General features: G+C 43.4%; 1 protein-coding gene across 1 annotated transcript in view; it reads right to left on the minus strand.

Annotated features, from left to right (window-relative positions):
* Positions 1-10,603: 10,603 nt before the first annotated feature.
* The window catches only part of LOC119445508 (uncharacterized), a 35,444-nt gene continuing 24,035 nt past the window's right edge, over positions 10,604-22,012 (minus strand). The window contains exons 3-4 of the mRNA XM_049663408.1: positions 13,686-13,772; positions 10,604-12,722 (exon numbers count right to left, since the gene is read on the minus strand). Of these exons, the coding sequence (XP_049519365.1) occupies positions 11,667-12,722; positions 13,686-13,772 (1,143 nt within the window). The 3' untranslated portion in view covers positions 10,604-11,666. The remainder of the gene's footprint in view (positions 12,723-13,685; positions 13,773-22,012) is intronic.

Below are 22,012 nucleotides of genomic sequence, written 5' to 3' on the forward strand. Positions count from 1 at the left end.
TCTTGCGACCGTTATCTTTGTCCCTCATCTCTCCGTTTGTTCTGCTTATGCTGCACGTTCTTCTACGCCTTCGCCTTTGTTTTGAAGGGATCGCTAAGGGTAAACACTGAAATAATATATAATATTAGATTACCCTTTTATAGAAACCCTACAACGTTTTTTATTTTTCGTTTTTTTCTTGCAAGCCATGGTTAGTTGCCGAAGCGGCGCACATTTCTTTCGCAATTCAACTCACCAGCAATGAAGAGAGTCGCTTACGTAGCTGCGCCAGCTACGTGAGAAGCCATGTTCTACCAAGCACTACTGCCTGCTTTGCATCTGAGGCCCACACAGAGAGAGTGGCACGCACGCGGAAATAGCACCGACAGAGCTGTGTGAAGAGAGAATATCACTGAGTTTATCTGAGGGGAAATTTAATAAAGCAGGTAAACTTATTTTGCGGTTATGTATAAGTGCAGGGTAATTGCTTTTTTTATTATCAATGGTTCCGTATAATTTACCATTATAAACAGGACGTGTTGTAACAACGTGAGGTGGTACCGCGTTTTCACAGCAGCCCCGTAAATCCTGTCCTATATTTACTTCAACTTCTCGTTTACTAAAGACTTGTTCTTGGTCTGAGCGACGCGTTAGACACTTTGTAGCTTTAGTTTCTTTAACCTTCTTTAAGGTCGCAATTGTGACTCTCGTATATGACTCGATTGTGAATATCTGCTTACAATGGCGGAAGGGCCTGTTCAAATAAACAAGAGATTGCCATAAGATTTCGTGTATTGGCTCTTTATGTCCGTGCTGTGTGCCCCTACATGGCTCCTCGCGCCTTATACCATGCCGCTACATGAGGAAGCCTCGCGATTCGTTCATTAATCACCAGCTTTTCTATAGCAACGCCGCCACAGGGCCCTGACCGGTGCCCTCACAACCTCAGAGTTGCCCTCGGTTTCATTAAACGTTTCTCGTACAAATAAATGCTGCCCAAGGAACCGTTAAGAGAATTCTGCCTCCTAAGTAGGAGCAGCATAGGTCGGAAAAGCGCATCCTAACGTTAACCGACAGAAATGACCGATAAAAGAGTGTGACGGTGAAATACGTGAGGATGACACGTTGCCACAAGAAGATAAACCCGTTACTGATGGGCGACCGAAGCCATCTCACCACAGGAACTTGTGTCGAGAGGAGCCAGAGCGCTATCTGCTGCAGTCAAAGTAATCTTCGCGCGCGATAACTGCACGCTCGAGTTGAAGCGTCAACAGGTATGCGCGTAAGTAGCATGCGAAAACGAAATACAAGCAAATAAATTGGGAGGAGTCCCGTGGAAGGCCCAACATACAAACAAGTAGAGACGACGGGCCAAAGCTGGGGTTTGATTGAAAGCTTTGCTGCAAGAAATTGAAGCATAAACCAATCAGTTCAGAGATGCAGGCTCAAAGGCCACGCACCGACATCAGGACAGATCAAGTATCTAAAAACAGCGAGAGAACCTACCACACTTCGTGACATTCTCTTTATCACTAACGCTTAGACGACGTCACGCTGATGCACGTGTTGTCCTGCTTAACGATAAGGAAAGCATGCAAAATCTCTCTATCTGCTTTCGTTTTACCGCCACCAATAATATTGACTCTTCCAAGCATTGGAATGCGCCTGGAATATCTACAATGGCTTGGCACGTCTGCGACGCCAGTCGAAAAGAGAGAACCCTTACGTTCTCTTGGTCGACCATTGATACATCGGTCAAACTCTTTCCACAAGTGAAGATATCCAAGATATAACTTGAGTCACGAAAAAAGCAAACTTGACAAGATGCCACATGTACTGCTTGTTTGCACCTGCAACTTTTAGCGCACTACCTGACTCCTACGGCTGTTGATTTTTGCGGCGACGTGTACATACAAAAGCATGGTATTTGTATAAGGTCCCGCGTAGCTCTTAATGACTACACGCGTTGAAGGATAAGTTGTTAGTCCAACATTGTCCTTGTGCACTACGTGCTACTTTGTCCTTGTTTCCAGTCTGCTGACTATACTTGTAGTATCCTAAACCAACTAGCCAAGCTTCAAGTTCGTTTAACGTATTTGGTTACGCCGATGATTTTTTGGTGCTCTTAAATATACCGCTTAGCGACAATCTAGAATCTGTTGCCAATTGTGTGCTGAAAGATTTCAAATCTTTCTTGAAAATCACTTATTTCATGTACGAAATACTGCGAAAGAACTGTATGAAATAGTTGGATTTGGAACTAGCGTTTTGTGCTGATTGGCGCGTTTTCCGGTGTGCGCTTTGTTGTCAAAGAATATGCGCTAATTCTACAGTCCTTGGCCCTCTAAACTAACTAACTGTAAGCTAACAGTAAGGGTCATATATATTCACACATTATTTCAAAAATAAGTTACAGAAAACTTCTTTCCATTTAGTGCAAGTCAATTTCTGAAAGCAAGCGGCAAAATTAAAAGCGGCTGGTTGTCCAGACCATGCCACAAACGTTGTTGCTGAGACGTTCAAAAAGCTGTGAAATAAAGAGAAAGAAAGCGTTCCACCATAAATAAAAAAATTGAAAGTTAAGCCGTACATGAACAGGCTATCGCACAACCTGAAAACAGTAGCGAGCAGATCTAGCATTTTTCTCGGCTCTGTAGAAGCTGAGTAGGTTCTGTAGTAATATCTTCGAGCCAATAGGTGCAAAGAAACAGTATACGTGCGGCAGAGAGAAGAGATATGTATGTAAAAAGATGTGCACTGCACTTTCACTAGGCGATTCTTCTTTCTTTGGTCCATGCAGTTTTAAGCGGTGAGTCTAGCACCCTTGCGAACCGGCACGTCAGCTGGATAGAAAGGCGAACAAACTTGTTTTTGACGAAATAGACGAGCAACCGTTGACCCCGAACGCGTCAGCCGACGCTTCCCATTACGATGCAAAGCCGTACGACGACTCGGCTCGTCGGCCGAGGTGACTGATAGGGCCCCTCGAAAACACGACTTGCCCCCGAAGTGGGGAAACTAGTTTGGAGTGAGCTGGTCTCTTGGAGCCGTTGCAGTGACTTGAAGCTGCACCCATGACAGAGAAGATCTGCTTGTTGGCTCCGAGAACTGTACCTGCAGAATGAAGTAACCCGTATTTTGTAGCCGCGTTGGAAAAGGCGCGACGAACCATGATGCCGGGAATTATGAGACATTGTGCTTTCTCCTGATGACACTGTGGTCACTTGGTAGTGATATCACCCGTGGAATAATGTGAAACATCTGATCACTTTTAGTTAGAATGCCGGAAGGAGGTTTTGGTTATGTCCTTCAGTCTCGTCGCTACCCCGCATGGAAGTCCCGCAATGAACTGTCGTGCAGAGAGCTACAGCCTAACAACTTAGCGACGTCGTTTTCGCAGATGTACTGCAACATTAGTTGCACTGAATAACTTGCCTTGCTTGCGTTCTATTACCAGATATTGCTGGATCATGTTTATTGAATCCAGTTCCTTTTCTTGTGAATTCTGTTCGCTAGAGAACTATCTCCTTCCTCGCAGAAACTTTCCACTTTTCTGTCGGTGCATCGGAGGAATTGGTTAGGATATGTCGCGGTTTTGCTTTAATGGTCTTGTTGAGGCCCAAGCCGCTTTAAGATGACCCGTGCGCTCAGCGTCTCGGGGCGCTGTGTACATACACTGCAGCAGCTAACTTTTAGGGAGAGAAAGGTTCTTCACGCTTTATTTTGTACCAAATCGACTTAGGCGGTGCTCCTTTCTAAACGCTTTCTTGGTGGGCTGGGCGAGAGGCTTTCATTGGGTCAATTTTAGTTTCTATGATGAAGACGATTATTATAAAAGGCCCAAAATGGCCAATCTCTGACTCTCTTTTACATAACAATTTAAACAATTGATAACACGACTTATTGCGCTTTTCCTACATAACAATGCAAACTAAAATGCCAATTTGAAAAGAGGAAGGTGCGCCACCTTAAGGTACCGACAAGAAGCTTAAAATGGTGCACTGACTTAAAAGATATAAAGAGCCTAAGCTGCCCTTCTTTACTAGAGCAGGCTGAACTCGATCCTAAACATCAATGAAAACTCGACTATCAGTCCCCCCTCCAACCCCCCCCCCCCCCCCCAAAAAAAAAAAAAATAGTGCACTACTTTCCAGTTTAGCACAGGGAACTAGCAGTAACATACTCTTTGGTGGATGTTCAACATCTACGACAAGGATGCCCGTGACACGATTCTAAACGGCGCTGGTTCAAGTAGCGACCTGATTGCTCAAGGCTGGCAGCAAGACTCAAGAAGACGATAGGCCCTTGGCCATAAGGAACATCGCAAAGGCGAGCGGTCAATTCCCTTCAGAGATAGCTTAAAGTGAGCAAAATTGTTAAAAATATTAATTACAGTGTATAACATCCGTCGTAAGTTCAGTTTATCTGCTTACGTTTTGCGCGACTTGGCTGTATATTCCCTTCTGTTTCGTGAGTTTAGGCATATTATGTGCCCTTCTGTGACCCGACTTCGCTTATATTTATGAGATCTTATCTGGATTTCAACAGTTGTGTCTTTGCGCTGCTGAGCATGTTCCACAACTTCATCTTGCTTGAACTGCACTCGATCATTTGTTATTTAACAAAGGTCATGCTTCAACACGATGTGGGGCTCACAAAACTGTACCAGAATCCTTCTCAACCACGGGACTAAACTCTCGTCCGTATAGAGCTTTTACTCTGCGTGTGATATGTTGTGCCTTCCTCTTCTTTTCTCCATTCTAATGCGAAACATTATTTGGCTCATCGCAGGAACCTTGCGGTAAATATGTAGGTACGTTTCCTGTCTCGCCTCGTTCCGGGCCTCTTCAAGAACAAAAACAAAATGCAAAAGACCGATCGTGGGATCGAACCTTTGCTCCCAAACCCAGCAACCTAATGATCTAACCATCAGGCCACTTTCGTTTTTTTTTTTATTGCCTGTTTCTGACATATCAGAAGCAAAAAAAAAATCAAACAATATTTCCAATACTATTATTGTCCCCAGATGGACTTGTGTTTTTTAACATCAGGCTACTTTCGCATGCATGTTTTTCTCGTGCCCAACGCCAACTAATTCTTTTGAGGACTGGCGCGTGCATCACGTCACGTTGCAGGAATGAGAGCACGTGCACGCTTGCCAGTTTCTCCCGTTCTTGCCTCGTGGCAGAACGGGATTAGAGACGCTGCGATTAGAGACGCTGCGTTAGGCTTTCACTGCCTTCGGGATCGTCCCACATTCCCCAGTACTTTCCTCGAAGCAGATAACGCTATCTAGACACCGTGCAACAATGTACCGCATTCAGGATAGGCCTAGGCTGTGACGGAACAGCTAGTAACGTTTCTTCGCCGGAGTAAAAATAGAACTGTCATCAAGCCGTCGCCATGGTCATCTTGCTTCTCACACAATTACTTTGTTTTACACGAACACGTCGGTCCGTCTGGCCACTCTTCGAAGAAACCAAAACAATGCTGGACAGCGTTAAAGCGCCCGTGGTGTCTGGTTTTTCGTTCTATGTTTTTGTCCTACTTGAGCTACAATGGTTTCATCAGATGCTGGATAGCCAGCTACCTTCAAAAATGATTCGCTTCTCATAATATCTATTCCCAAACTGTGTGGGACTTGCATAATTTTTATCTCCTTCCTCTTCTCTTTTCTTTTTTTTATATTTTTCTTCTAGCCGCAGGGCGTGGTGCCCCTATTAGTAGACGATTGCTAACACGCCTCTTTATCGCTCTGTGGGGTGTTTTGTGGGGTGTTTTGTGGGGTGTTGTGCTTCGAGTGTAACTTGCTTTTGTGGGCACAAGTTCGCCCAATAAAAAGTTCGTTTCGTCATTCACAGTTTTGCGGCTGTTTTATTCACCGTCACTACTACGGGACGATAGGTTTACATCACAAAAACAATCATATGTGTATTGATGTGGCCTTTAATCTAGTCAGGGCCGCCTTATGATACACATCGTCATGCGCCTTCTTTTTTCTATATGTGTGCATTTCAGGCAAAAAAAATAATCCGGCGTTAGTTATGAGCACCAGCATCTTCTTATAGCCAATGTGCTAAAAAACAACAGTATTAACTCACCTACTGAAGAGTCTGTTTTCTATACAAGTTATAGCAACGCAACGCATCGCAAAACCACGAATCCTGACCGCTGGTTTCCAGCTTCGAGAGGCTTCTATTCTATTCGACTTATTTTGTTAAGAATATTCAAAATTCCATTCTGTGCCACAGAAAGTGGGCCCAATGCCGAGAATGAAAGATTGACGAATATGCACAATGTTGTCCAGCCGAGTAGCTGAAATTTACCAAAACCTGTTAATACATTTTTTTTCTTGCGTCTGACTGTAGTGAGTGGGATTGTAAACAATGTTCGGGAAGCGTGGTCAGTTTGGGTGCGGGAAGACCAGCACATTAAGGGGCTATGGTGGGCGCATATGAGAGGACAGAGATTTTTGCAATTTTTTCAAATTTCTATGAACGAATTTTGTTTAAATTGCAGGCGCGTAGTAGAGGCGTTCTTCATTATGCGTACCAAGTTTTACCTAAAAATATTGAGAACTGTTGTAAATGTAAGCTTTTATATCTATTTTAGTACATTGATCGGAGGACATTTAAAAATTAAGTAATGCAATTAGCGCGCTGAAACTTCTGTCAACTATTGTTCACGACGTGCGTTTTTGACTGAACTGAAAGAATAACATTTACATTTTAATTCGCTTGAAAATCAAACTTTCAACATTAACACCCCCAAATAAAGGCGATGTTGCAAAGGACATTCGTTATTTTTTTAAATCTCTCTAATGCAGCACAATTGTTTTAGTTGAGTAGATGCACTGGACAAATTACAAAAATTGGGCAAAATCTCTCACTGACAATTTTCTTAGTTGCGGAGATAACGTTCCTTTGTCAGCAAAAATTGTTTTCAAGAAATCGCGTTTGAGTGTTCAGTCATGAACCATCAAGCCAAAAATTAATTTAGAACCTAGCTTCCCACATCATTTATCAGTCATTTCTTTGCAAAATGTTTCCTGGCAATTGCTCTTGCTTTTCTCTTTGAAAAGCTTTTCAGTAATTTAGCGAGACACCAGCGATATTCATAGGGATCGCCCTCGCGAGCGCGGCTTGACTACGTTGTTGATGCAGGTTAGCATACCGGTTTCCGCAGAACCTGAGCTTTTTCTTCAGGCTTAATGATAAAAGATGCATTCCTGTTATCTGAGTGTTGCATGGAAATATCACTACTCTGTCTGTATTTAAAATGTAAGAGAATTTGAACTATACGATGAACGAAATCGCTGATGCACAAACAAGCACTCTGCCGCCAACGGTCAGTAATACCTTTTTCAGTGAATGTTCGAAACTCTGAAAAGCTAAAATGAGGTATAAAGCCACAAATCTCAATCGTAAAAGTAAAAGAAAGTCGCACCTTTTATGGGGCTCTATGTGAGAAGGAGTTATGTGAAATCGCTATGAAGCCAAACCATTTTTACAGGAGAGAAGCAACTTTGTCGCCACGTTTGAAGCATTTGTAGTGCTTGCTTCGGCATCAAACTTAAAGCATATATTCTTCATAAAATCAAGTATTATTGGTACAAAATTGGAAAAACGCCTTCTTGAAGGTAATTGCTGTTAAGTGACATTGACATTGTTTTATGCACCCTTATTCACTGGCGAGATCATAAGCTAGAGGGATTCGAAAAAACAGCTGCTGGTCGATCGTGGTAACGAGCAACGAACGGGGAGTTTGGCGAATTCGGTAGTTGATGCCGTAGGCACGTATATTTAACGCGGATAGCTAGATATCATCATCATCACCACCGTTAGATCACCCTCCTGATGCGATTTGCATTCTTAGCCTACTTGCCCCATTTTGGTGTGCTGCTTCTGTCTGATTTATCCCCTGAAACGTCGCTGTCGCCCGTGGAAAAAACAATAAAGGAAAAGGCGTGTCCAACAGTTGGTTCCAAAGTCGGCTCCATCAGCACAGTAGCCCGGTGTTCTACCCATTAAACCACGGACGCACGCCTAGAAATTTCACATAACACCCTTATCAGCTTCAGTCGTGTAATCCAGTGTTTTGAGACGCTTGATCCATGAGTCGCGTTGCATGTCAACAATTTACTGATAAAAGTGAGAATGCTCATCGCATTAATGTCGACAATCATCGTGAAATGGGTTCTGCCAGAATTTTTACGCGCCTGAATATCACTGTTTGCCGCTGAGAACAAGAGCTCATGGCACAAGACATCGAAGGTTGTTGTTTTTTTTCTTGCTCGTCGTGAGCAGCTGATAAGTTGGCCGTGATTTCGCACATCTTCAAGAATCACTACACAAGTGCGTGTCCATGCGTAAAAGGGAGGAGAGGCGAACGTTTATTTGCCCTAAGTTCTTGCGACGTTCTTCTGGGTGGATCAAGTAGATATGAGAGAAAAAATAAAGAGAAGTAAAGCAAGCAAAGCGCCCAGAAGGAAAGAGAGGCGTAAGACATTGCAATGTAGTAGAAACTAGAGGCCGTCATCAGAAGCCTTCCTTTTAGGATCCTGTAGTACGTAGAAAGGATCCAGTCTAAGAAAACAGAGAAACACATGACAGAACTGCCGCCCTGGCCCCGGAGGAGCATCGCCAGCGTATTATGTTTGCCAGGCACAAGCACGGACAGGCCAAGTGCGCAGTCAAGGTGTGCAAAGCACAGTCGTATGCATAACTATGCATGCTTTGAAGAAACCAACAAATGCGCTTCCCTTACGGCTGCAGTATTTGGGTACGTTCGCCCTTATTTGATTTTGAAAGTAATGCTTCATTTTTCTAATAAGAAGTCTCTGATCTCTTTATGTATACATTTAGGAAACTTTCAAGAGTTAGAGCTCCTAAACATCGTACAACTGAGGTGTTCATAGTTTTCTTTTTTTAATTTATTAACGAATTTGCTGTACTTATGACCACTGTCGCACCGTGTACTGTGGTGAGCAAGATTGGTGGAGTGGTATTCGCTCAGTCATTCAGTTCTGAAGTAGCTCCATGCGAAATCAACATGGTGTTTTTTTTTTTTTTTTTTTTTTCTACGAGCGCGAAATGGAGACGTTCTGATTATTTGACGAACTACGCGGAGCGCGTAGAAAACTTATCAAGAAGATTTCAAGGCAAGAGTAGGCCAAGAGTATGAATCGGCGCACTGTGATCTCTGACGCTCCTCTATCAAGGAGCTCCCGCGCGCCGACTTTCCGCCTACTCCCGAGCGGGAAGGAGATGCGCTGTCGCGTCAAGATCCGTAGCTCAGCCCGACATGAGCACCCAGCCCTGCAGAAACTTGAGGCCTTTGATAAGTAGATGTCGTACGATGCTCAGCTGTGCTGATAGAGCGGTCGCCGCTTATCAGCGCAAGCCCCCAGCAGTCCCGTCCTCAATAAACGTTATCCAGGCGCACGCAACTGGATCGACAATGGCGACGACAGTTCGAGCTCGGCGATAGCGGCAGATAGCGCCCGGCTTCGCCCACGCGCGCCGCTCGCCGCACACGCGGCTCTCGGGAACGACACCTTGTAGCGCGTAGGAGCGCGTCGCCTTGGGCGCCGCCTAGCCCGCATGCCTTCATTTATTTATGCCCGTCTGTGAGTCAAGTGTCCGAGTACACGTAGGAAAATGTATGAAGGTCTCGGGACAAAACACTCGACATTTTGCCCCAGGGACACCAGCACTTCCCCGTTATCATGTCGTCGAATGTTTTTTTTCGTTGTCCGCTACAGAACCGGAAGCCTTATTCGGCCGAGAGCAACGCTTCTCACAAGTGCGTCTAAACCGCAAGAAGCTGCAGTTGTATTATTTACTGTAGGATTGGGGTTGAGATTTATCCCTTCTGCATGTAAAAAGGAGAGAGAACCCATACATCACTCGACGTTTAAAAATTATATTCTGGGCTTTTACGTGCCAGAACCACCATCAGATTATGAGGCACGCTTAAGTGAGGGACTCCAGATTAATTCTGACCCCCTGGGGTTCTTTGACGGGCACCCAATGCACGGTACACGGGCGTTCTTGCATTTCGCCCCCATCGAAATGTGGCCGCCGCGGCCGGGATTTGATCCCGCGACCTCGTGCTTAGCAGCGCCACGCCAAAGCCACTAAGCAACCATGGCAGGTTCACTCGACGTTTCCATCTACGTACACAAGAATTCCTTCTTATTGACAAAATTTAAATATGGGATTTCATCTCCCGAACAAATGGGAGACTCCTGAATAATTTTGACCTCGTCGGGTTTTTTAACGTATGCCAAGGTCAGTATGTATAGGGATAACACAATATGTTTCGTTAGTTTGTGCTTCCCGACTCCCACACCGCGCGCACAAACGAGTGTTAAACAAGAACAATAAACAGATATATCTGCGCTAGCTCGCTTTTCTTGAGTCCTCCTGAATACACGCTCCATGTGTCACCTATATAGCATGCAGCACGCACTGCTTAACGTGCACGCAAATTTCAGTACACGAAATTCCTTGCCGTCTGGGTATACAACACAATGCAGCAGACCGTGGTATGATTTAGCAGCATCGGTTTCAAAGGCGTTTCTGTTCATCACTAGTCGTTTATTTGTATCATCCTTATAAGTTGCGGTAGTGTTCAAAACATTTAATATGTAAGCGAAAGCATCACAAAACATCAGTGAAGTAAGTGGTTCGTGCCGGTCTTTTGCATTTAAAGTAATGTAAAAAATTTATAGAAGCATTTTATAGAAGTCTTTATTCTCATATCTTGTTTTCGTGTACTTGCGCAGACAGACGCACACATGTGCCCACACAGATACAAAAGTACTCGTTCTAGCCACCTGGTGAATCCTTAAGGGCAATTTAATTTCAACAGCGACATATACCACTTGATGAACAAACACAGTGTCGGTCGTCCTGGTCAAAGTAATTGATTACAGGCATGTCAATATAGCATAACTGCTAGTTGGTATAAAATACACTCAAGGGTCATATTTCGCGGCGATTCAATTCATTCCTCATTCTTTTCCCCTTTCGTCGCTTCGGATGTCGCTGTGCCACTGATGTCGCAGCAATCGGCCACTCGGCATGATGGATAAGAAGAGAATGAAAAATTAAGTAGATCAGTGCAAAATACGGCCCCGTATGGATCAGTATACTAGCGGCCCTAGCTCACGCGAGACGTCACACTATCCTTTCAGTTGCTTACGCAAACTTGCTTCTCGAGACCCGCAAGAAATTTATTCGCCAGGAGAAGCCTCGCGCTGAGGAAGCAGTGTGTGCACTCTGGTGTGCACATACTAGCAAAAAAAAAAAAAAAGACGAAAAGTTCCCACACTCAATAACATTCGAACTTGATGAAAAAAGAGCTCAAGCTTGTGATGCAATACGATGACTGATTTTCAATAGAGTCACTGCAGTTATTTCGGCATTGCAACATGTACTGAAGGCGAGACATGAACGACCGATTCTGGCGCTCATAGTTGAACATGAAGTGAGGTACTGCGTGAATACAAATAAATACGCGTTTTATAATGAATAATAAAAGCGCATGGATCTTCGTTACTAGGAAAGCGAAATCAATGCTGTTAGCATATGCGGCAAATGAATGCATTCTTGAATAACGCAGCTCAGACGCAAAGTGAAGGAATCGATACGCCGCACGACATAATGTTCAGCCTGTGGTCGTCAGACTTCCACGACATGGCTATCGTAAACAGAGGACCCCGGCTGTGACTTCAAATCGGCTGCACCATTACGGCTATTAGTATCACCTGCTGTAGTGCTGGCAGCATCGGTGACTTTTTCCGCGGCAACCTGGGCTAAAAGCGCCTCGGGTTCGTAGTAACTCGGAAATTCTTCGCGCCCAGGGTTATTCTCTTCTGAGAGCACAGGCGGATCGGATATTGGGTCGGCGATCTCGGTGTCGTCCTCGTCCTCTGGCAAGGGAACTGGTCCCGTTTCGGGCTCTGGCTTTTTCTCGGGCTTCGGTTGCTTGGGAAGAGTCGGAGGCCTGGGCACTGGCTTAGGCGCTGGCAGTGGTCTGGGAACCGGCAAAGGCTGCGACGGGGGTTTCACTGTCGGTGGCCGCGGCTGCTTTCTCGGGGGTGATACGGGCCGCTTAGCGGGGGGTGCTGGCCTGACAGGAGGGGAAGGTTTCGGCAACGGCATCTTGGGCGGTTGCCTAGGCGGGGAAGGCACCCTGGGAGGAATCTGAGGTGTCCCAGTTGGCGGTAGTTGAGGCTTCGGAAGGCTAGGCAGCTGCGGTGGCTTCGGAGCCTGAGGGGGCGATGGAAGTCCCCCGGGACGACCAGGTAGAGGTGGCAGAGGCGGGTAACCAGGAGGAGGTGGCGGAAGTGGAGGAAGATAAGACAGCGCCGGTATGAAGGGTGCTGGGGCGTGGAATATCTGAAATGGGTATCCCGCGCTGCCGGCGCCAAGAAATGGGTGCCTATGTATCACATATGGCACGTTCAGAGACAACGGTGGCATTGGATGGTAAGAGAGAGGCATGGGGAAAGGTACTGCGAAAGGTCCATACATGGGACTCGGCATAAGCACGAGTGATTCATGGGTCGGTTTGCTCATTGGAAGAGGCAGAAAATCTCTGTGGTTGCTATAAGGTCCAGTATCGAGGGTTGCGCTTCCCGATGCTTCAGGTCTGACTTGTGCTTCGGCAGTGATCGGAACCAGAGGCTTCGATGACGTGGTTGGTGTATCCACCGTGACATGCCTTTTGATTGCCTGGAACCGCCAGATGAAGAAAACGCAAAAAAAAACAATTATGTTTACAGCTGGCACGGGGAATAAATAATAGAGAAAGACAAAGTAGGAAACTAATATTCTACATTGTTAGTGGGGCCAGACAAAACGAAATCAATCATAATAAATTCTTGTTTGTACGCTGCGTACTTGATTCAGTGAAACCGGGTGATGCCGAAATCTTGTTACAATGATTTATGCCAAAAATCGAGCCACCAAAACTATACCAAGGTTATAAACATAAAATACATTCCAGACTTATATGACTATGAGTGTACCTATACTGCCGACGCCAAAACGCGCATTGATTCGCTCCTCTTCGAAGACATTGCAGTGTTCACTATTGTTCGAGACAAGGCTAAGAGTGTAGTTTGTTGGCATCAGCCAACGAACAACACCGTTAGCCTTGTCTTCCTTTCAAGCGCAATTAACGCGATAATGTACATATACAAAAGCTTCACAAACTGGTGGCCCCTTATCCCCCCAAACTAAACGAAGGAACTCTGAGTTGATGGCAAAATTTAAGTTTACTTGATGTACTTGATGCCCAAACCCTTTTGGGCATCAAAGTGCAGAATAATTTATTCTTGAATATTAATCCTACATTTACCAATTGATGTGTCACGCTATTTTTCTTTTGACATTTGGCAAGCAAGAGCACAAAGCAAAAGTGCAAGAATAAAGTAAAATTCAGTTTAAATACCAATCATACTGCGTCAATTACCAATGAGCTTGTTTTCCCTCATTCTATCGCTTCAGTTTTTTGACAAACCCGCGCAAACTGTTTCACCTTGAATGGCCATTATTTATATGCGAGTCCCAATATATCCAAATACTGGGTGTATCAAATGTATTGACAGTGCACTCCGCAATATTTCATTGGCGGGTTTAACACTTGAGGCCGATGGGTAGCCCTATAGAGCTTCTCAAATGACCAAGTCTTACGTCGTCCTTGCGATCCACTTCAGTGGCACCAACAGGAAGCGATTCGGCGGCCGATCCCACGCCGATTATCAGGCCGACCAGCAGGAGCTAGAAAGGCAGTCAGGTGACAAGATTTGTTAACAGCCCTGTGAAACCCTCACATCCGCATTCGCAACAATCGTTACACTTCCGCGCAGCACACGAATGTGCGTCTCTTCTCATACATGAGGCAACCCGCGTCGATTTACTTGCAATTACACATACACCTATATTAACATTTTAATGTTGTGTTTTGTCTTGGTGGCATCGGCGCGAAGGAGAAGCGGCCTCCACTCACGCGTTGTGATATTCGTTTTACTGACCATGCGCCTGCAAAATTTCTTATAATTCTGCCAAGCCTTTAGCACTCCATGCACAGGATCAAATCACTGAAAAACATCATCATCATCATCATCATCATCATCATCATCATCATCATCAGCAGCAGCAGCAGCATCATTGAATAGACAGAGTTCAGAGAAAATGTGTCTCTGTACAGCGATATCGGCGCTCCAGGCAGGTCGGCTGTGAACAACAGCCTCGCTCTCAATCCTCGCTCGGTCTAGAATACCTGGATTGCAGACGCACCAAATGTGACTTAACTTTCTTATTCAGGTTTGTAAATGGTCACATTGATCGTACAGAAATAGCAGATAAGGTCAGTCTAAGAATTCCGCGAAAAATAACTAGGGTTTCCAGACCTCTTCATGTATCTACTTCTGGCATCTCAAATAATCCGGTGGCCAAGATTCTGTGGGCCTGCAACGAACACTCAGATGAAACTGACATACTTCCCAAACATTTCCCCACTTTCCAAGCAGCATTCGAATCCCTGTCATAACATATTTCCAGAAATTTACATGTTCTTTTTGTATGTTATATTGTAAACCATTATCGTTTACCATGTGTACTCTTTATTCCTGTTTGTTGATGTGCGCATATATATCCGTCTTGTTCCACGTAATGTTGACCATGCTTGGTGTCCACACTTCCAGAAATTTTATTGTTCTTCTATATATATATGTATATATATATATATATATATATATATATATATAATGTGTACTTTTATTCCTGTTTGTTCATGTATATCTATATGTCTTGCTAAATGTTAGTGATCATGCGTGGTGTCACGACGCTTCTTCGAATACTGCTTTTGTTTCATGTCTTTCTAGTGTCTGTCTATACCTACCCTGAATAGGCGACAGTTGATTTCTTGACCGGATGACCACATTTCATTGTACCCAGACAAATACTGTGAGATGGACGCTTGACCGGCTGTTTATGTATATTATACCCATTTTCACATGCGCCCATACCAACACTAGCAGGTTGTTTCTAGGCGCGTTAATAAAATTGATTGATTGATTGATTGATTGATTGATTGATTGATTGATTGATTGATTGATTGATTGATTGATTGATTCATTCATTCATTCATTCAGATGAAAGCACACATATTTCAAAGGACAAATAGGGAACTGCCTCCGAGAGGGCAACAACGCATGGCTACTCTTTAGAAAAAAACAGGCAAAGTCAGCGTTTTAATGTGAAGCAATGTATGCCCCTCACACCAGAAACTTTCTGGTAGGTAGGTAAATTCCTGTCCGGCTTCGTTTCGGGCTTCTTCAATAAAAAAGATGTTACGTGTCCATTTGTCCGACCTCCACTCGAGTCTGTCAGCACAAAACGCTTCTACCCATTGGAACATTTCTTTTTCTTTCATGGTATTTATTGCACGGCGACACAGTCACATTCAAAGGGTCGCATAAAGGAGGATGAAAAAAGAAAGGCTAAGACAGGGATGTTAACCAGAAATGCGTCTGTTTGGCTACCCTACACTGGGGGATGCGAATGGGCCCCATAAAAAATCCTATTATCCTTGGGACATGCTGCCCAGGCAAGGGTCAAGCTTTACGGAAAACAGTAAAACGGTGGTAAGGTGGCAAGGACACCTCCCCTTACCAATATAGAACACCGCACTTAATTAAATTCAATTTGGTCATATACATCCTCCAGTTGGACGATCATTTGCATAACCCCAAACGATGCTGCATCGCCAGCTACCCGCAAAATGCTTCGCATAAGATTAATTCTCACATCGAGTGAGATCTCCGTAATTTTTCCTCATTTTTTCCCCGATAACATCAGCACTGACAGCACCCGTCTATATCGGTTGTTACGGCGGTGGCGCGGGTCGACAGAACTTCCACTTTTTATTTATGTTTTTTTTTTGCACACAATCAGGATGTGTTTTCTTTTGTTTTTGTTTTTTTGTTGTTTTTTTTTTCTTACGCATGTAGTTACTCTATATTACTCTAGAAATTCGCTGACGTTTATTTTGTGCACCATTAGAATCTGAAATGCCTAGTTGTACTTAGCTGTTGCTGTACTTTTTTTTTACTTTATATATATATATATAAATTTGAAGAATCTAATGACCATGGACAGTGCAACCATGAACTTTCACTGTAACCAACGCTGTTGTAACGCGCAAAATTGTGCATATGTGTGTGATCTGCTGTCAACCCTGTCGTTCGTGGGGGCTGAGACCTTTGTCAGGCTTTATGCCTTTAGTCTCAGCCTACCCTCGTTTGAATGAACGAGAAATAAAATTCAATTTCAATTTCAATTTCAATTGTTTAAGATTGTTCCCGTCTGTAATCTCGAAGCGCGCTCGCGTATCGACACACCACGGCGTTTGGGTGGCGTATTTTGGTATGCGGGCACGCTGCGCCAGGTGCACTGCTAGTAAACGACGTGCAGCTTTATGTTTAATAGCAGACAGATGGCAGGCACACTTAGTACCTCTTGCGTCATACTACAGTGACAAATGTAAAAAAAGAGAGCATTTCACACACTCGTATGTTTACTTTGCACAACCTTCTATAAGACTTGACGGTTCCCTATTAAATAAGAAGTGGTATTGTTTTTGCGGTTTCACCTACATTTCAAGAAAATCTAGTACTGCCCCGTGTCAGATTCCTTTGGGTTCTTCATAGCAGTTTCCTACGAAAAATACTAGAGGCAGCTCTGGCGCTGTCTATGGGAACTACATGCACGGTGGTTCAGTCAGCATGGAAACAATGGTTAGTGCATGCATCTTCCTAAACTTCATCTTTCTGGCCTCAAACGGCGTTGTGGTTTCGGAATTTGAACATCTTCTGCAAAATATCGCGTTAAGGATGCAACAATTCACAATAATCATGCCGGTAATGCCTTCTGCGTCTAGAAAAATAGGATTGCTTCAAAATTTAGGCCAGTAAAGGCAGGTAAAGCGTATGCAATAAACAAACCGACCAGAACGTCTCAAGCCACAAGAACGAAGATCAGACAAATCCATGTACTAAACATCATTCCGATGACAGATGAATGATCGCAGAGAGAGAGTTCCCTCTAGTAATTTTTGTAGGAAACTCTACGCTTCACAGTATCGAAAGGTGTTTGCTTGGGAAGTCATTTAATCTCCATGTATGTCAGAGTTACTACACAACAAGGTGGTGCAGCAAGCACATTAATTTATGAAGGCAGAGCAGTGCAGCAAAGCGGTAGGAATCACATCGTTGAGCGAGTTTGTGTACGCTCCCCACAACTCACAGGGCAGGCAACAAGAGCAGTAAGTAAACACGCAACGTGTAAGAAATTGCGAAGTGAGCACATCAGTGAATGATACAAGCGTAATAAATGTGCTTAATTTTCATTAAAATATTATCAACAAAGCAAGTTAAGGCAGCCGTTATACGGGGTGTTTCAGAAAACGCGTTCGAAAATTGCTTAAAATTATGGGAGATGATATCGCTCAGTGAATTTCTCGAGAATACCTTTCGCATAGCGACATAGGTTTAAAATTGATTCGAGGTATGAATTATACAAGTAACAATTAAATCTATAGACCGATGAACTGTATAACCGCGAGATTCAGAAAATATGTCCTCATGCGAGACTCGAAGACCGTAGTCCAAATGGTTCATAACCGCTTCCAGACTAGCAAAAAAAAAAAAAAAAAAAGTTGGGGATGCTAACTTCTGGTGTATAATCAAGTCCGGCTACGTTCATCCAAAAAATCGAAACTGAAATGCACGAGAACGCTACTGTCACGAGCCTATATCAAAGGTCCATGTGTGACTTGACGGTTTGCGCTTCATCTTTCGGTGAGAATGACGGCATGTCCTTGTCAAGCTGCAGTCTTCCTTGCCTCGTGCTCGTGCAACGGTGAGGCCTCACCGTTTCGCGAGTCAATTCACTAAATCAAATAAATTAAATTATGCGGTTTTACGTACCAAAACCACCATCTGATTATGAGGCACGCCGTAGTGGGGGGCTCCGGATTAATTTGGACCACCTGGGATTCTTTAACGTGCACCTAAATCTAAGCACACGGGCGTTTTCTGCCATCGAAATGCGGCCGCCGTGGCCGGGATTCGATTCCGTGACCTCATGCTCATGTCTCTCAACAGTCATGTAACTCATGTGCGTCTTCTGGAACCGTTACAATTGCGTTCTCGTATTGCAGCTTGGATTTTCCGGGTGAAATTGGCCTGGGTTCATTACTCTGCAGAAATCAACACCCTATAACCATTTTGCAAGTTTGGAAGCACTGAGACGTTCCATTATGTCGGCGCGGCTCCTGTACACATCAAATCTTGACTTTCCATCCCTCTCTCTCTCAATCTCTTCCTCCTCTTTCTGGCTCAGTCTTAGTTAACCTTCCTGCTTTTCTCTTATGATTTGGATCAATCTTCTGACTAATTCGGTTAATTGAACAGTTCATTAGTCTAGTTTATATGATTATTTGTGTTCTTAACATATCGCATAATTTGTAAGCTGGCTTTCCCGCGTTCTGTATTGCATAAAAAATGCGATCCGAACGGGGCCCGATAACGCTATCGCGTTCCACTCTTGAAAGCGAAGCTTAAGCGTCCTCCAATTTTTTTTTATTTTTTTTAGCTGGATTGTTGCTCATTATGTGCCTTATATATATTTTAAAGTCTGAGTGCTTGGGCACTCAAACCGTTTGGTTGTTCCTGGGCACGGTAAATAAATTATTATTATTATTATTATTATTATTATTATTATTATTATTATTATTATTATTATTATTATTATTATTATTATTATTATTATTATTATTTTGCATGCTAAAAACTATCACAGAGAGGAGAACGTAAGAACTAGCTGGCAACTGCCACCAGGAGGGGTACAGCGCCTCCCGGCTCTAGGAGCGAAACTGCACATATAATGAGGATAGTCAGTGAAGAACAGGAAGGAAATTAAGAGGGAGGGGGCATAATGAGTTAAGGACAGGCTAGATAATATCGAAACTAATTCTGAATATGGTTTCATTTCTGCATCATAGTATACCGCTTAACATATGAAAACTGTATGTCAAGAAAAACATTTTCTTTCTCTTTCGTATTTTTTTATTTGTGATTCAAAGCCGAAAGCCTGTAAAAATGTGTGGCTGGCTCCCCCAAAACAAAGTGAAAGGTAACCATATTTCGCGCTGTCATCGCAACCAAAGTAGTAAACCAAGTGAACTACACGCGACTGGATATCCATGTCGAGAGTTCATGGTGTCATAGAAGAGTGATATGAGATTGAAAGACCTATGGATATCAATCAGAAATGGTGCCTGTCTATAACCATAGTCCTATGGCATAATATTACATTATCACACATCCTTTTAGCGACGCAAACAATAAAAAATATGCCAATAGAGTTAAGGACAAAACTTTATTTCGGATAAATAGTGACGGCAAACTTACGGGCAGCCCAAAAACGAGTTATCCTTCATTGGCGAGTTATTATTGCACAAAATTAACTACCTGCTTCGCAAGCTTGCTCAATCAAGCCGCCACTTGGTCACGTTTTCTCCCTTGAGCAGTAAATAGCCGCAGTTGTCCCGCATTATACGGCCTTACAGAATATCCGAAAATTCCCACACAAAAAAATGAATTTATCGCATTGAATAACACCCGCTATTGAGTCGTTAATTAAAATTTCGAATACTCAAGCACGCCTATGAACAACTTCTTTTACAAACTACATTTCGTTATGCATCACACGTTGGAGTAAATCTGCTATTGGATTACTCTCTACCCCGTATAATTCCCCGTATTGCATACTAATAAGGGGAACGACTACAGAGACTACTCTAATGAAACTTTCCATACTTCAAAAAAAGAGCTATACGTGGTATTGAAAATGTGTCACTTCGTAAAAGCACAAAATGATAATTTTTAGAACACAGGCTGCTGAGCATTCGACAAAAGTATCTAAAACAAGTATCAATTCATATACATAAACTAATCAGAAATCATAAACAATATTTTGACCAAAACATTCTCAAATGTTAAGACATCCTACAATTTTCTAAATAAGCACTATGAGTTTGATACGACACGAACAAATTATGCATTTCAAGACCTTTCACTTACTATACTTCATAGCTTTAACGCTGATCCATAAATCGCTTTTCTATTTCGGGTACATTCTAAAGGTAACGTTCATTCTAATTGTTTAAACAGTTTGCTATTAGGAGAGATGTAATACCACTATCGTTACTTTTGCCTTGCTTTCTTCTTCAGCCTTGTTATGATTTCTCTATCTGCAATGAATGCTTTGGGACTACCAATGACTGATTTTCTTAAAATATTGTTTTGCATATTATATAATAATTTGCATAGCTGAAATGTGTTTTACCTTTGTACATGTGATTTTTGCATTTATTCTTGCTATTACGTGCGACATAGTACATGTACGAATTCCACTGAGTGACTTCGTAAACATTATGTGTAACATTTTGTAAACATTATGCTGTAACCGGGTGCGCTTGAATTATCGAGGGGAGACTGGGCCTTTTTCGGGCGTTGCGAAACACCTTTAGCCCAATCTTGGTAGATTTGCAGTGTATACTTGAACCCGAAATAAAAAGTGTCTTGCTATTGTTGTTGTTGTTGTTGTTGTTGTTGTTGTTGTTGTTGTTGTTGTTGTTGTCGTTGTTGTTGTTGTTGTTGTTGTTGTTGTTGTTGTTGTTGTTGTTGTTGTTGTTGTTGTTGTTGTTGTTGTTGTTGTTGTTGTTGTTGTTGTTGTTGTTGTTGTTGTTGTTGTTGTTGTTGTTGTTGTTGTTGTTGTTGTTGTTGTTGTTGTTGTTGTTGTCGTCACGCCAGTTCTCCACTAGAAAACAGAAACCCCACCCGGGCTGCAGTCCTTGAAGAAGAAGGTGGTGTTTCAAAGTGTTTATAACCTTTTTTTTTTTTTTTTCCAGATACTGTCGGTCCAAATCAGGACCAAGACATGAGTGGGAAAGCAATCATTAAACATACAAAACATACTCAACAGAACCTGTCAACGCATACACAGACATCTTTGATCGCTCGTAAACCCCCCCCCCCCCCCCCCCGGCATCTTTATTTGACTTCCTGCAAATAATTGTGCGCACTCCCTACATTACTACTAAGTCATCACGTGAATTTATTGCAGGTAAACACTCCTCGAGAATCGAAGAATCACCTTCCGCAACGAACTAAGCAGTCCAGAAAGATCTCGCCGTTGTTATGATAGGCTGCGAGGAGGAAAAGCCTAAAGTTGGTAACACGTCGCGAGAGGTAACTTGAACGAATGCCAACTCTCGAGGTAACAGATGCAATATTTACGTTTTAAGTAAGCTGGAGCGGTTCACGGTTCGGTCAGTGTCCGATTCCTCGTTTTGCCTCAGCGCGCCTACGTACATGCATATGAATGAGAAAGCATGCCATCCAGAGGGAGCGCGCCGAATTCCACCTTTTCCTTTCCACATTCTCTCCGCCGCTGCAGCACGAAAGGAGCCGCCGGTAACGAAACTACAAGCGCACGCGAGGCGAGAAAAGTTGACGGTCTCTTCAGCATACGCTGAAGAGGATGAAAGCAAAAGACTGCGCGCTCACGAGACATTCATTAAATTATTTTGACATTCTCATTCGAATGCGTTGTTACTTCCTATTACTTGTTTTTCTCTTTACTTGTTCTCTTCTTCGGTCGCCTTGACATCGGCACTGATTCTGCGTGGTTAATGGCACGTTAGAACGGTCGTGGCTTTCTCTCTCTTTTTCGTTCGTCTACTTTCTTGCGGCGCAGGCAGAATGAGAGGCACACGGAAAGGCACATTAGACAAACACACAGCGCTAAATTTCAATGACATATTTATTTCCAGTTCTCGCACGCGTACTTATGCTCGTCAAAACGTCATAAGACACGTCTACATTGCTGTGCAAATACGAACAAAACCGGGAAAAGCACACGCAGACATTTTGTGGCCACACTGATTATTA

The sequence above is a fragment of the Dermacentor silvarum genome, chromosome 1 (assembly GCF_013339745.2).
Source record: "Dermacentor silvarum isolate Dsil-2018 chromosome 1, BIME_Dsil_1.4, whole genome shotgun sequence".
Taxonomy (NCBI): Eukaryota; Metazoa; Arthropoda; class Arachnida; order Ixodida; family Ixodidae; genus Dermacentor; species Dermacentor silvarum.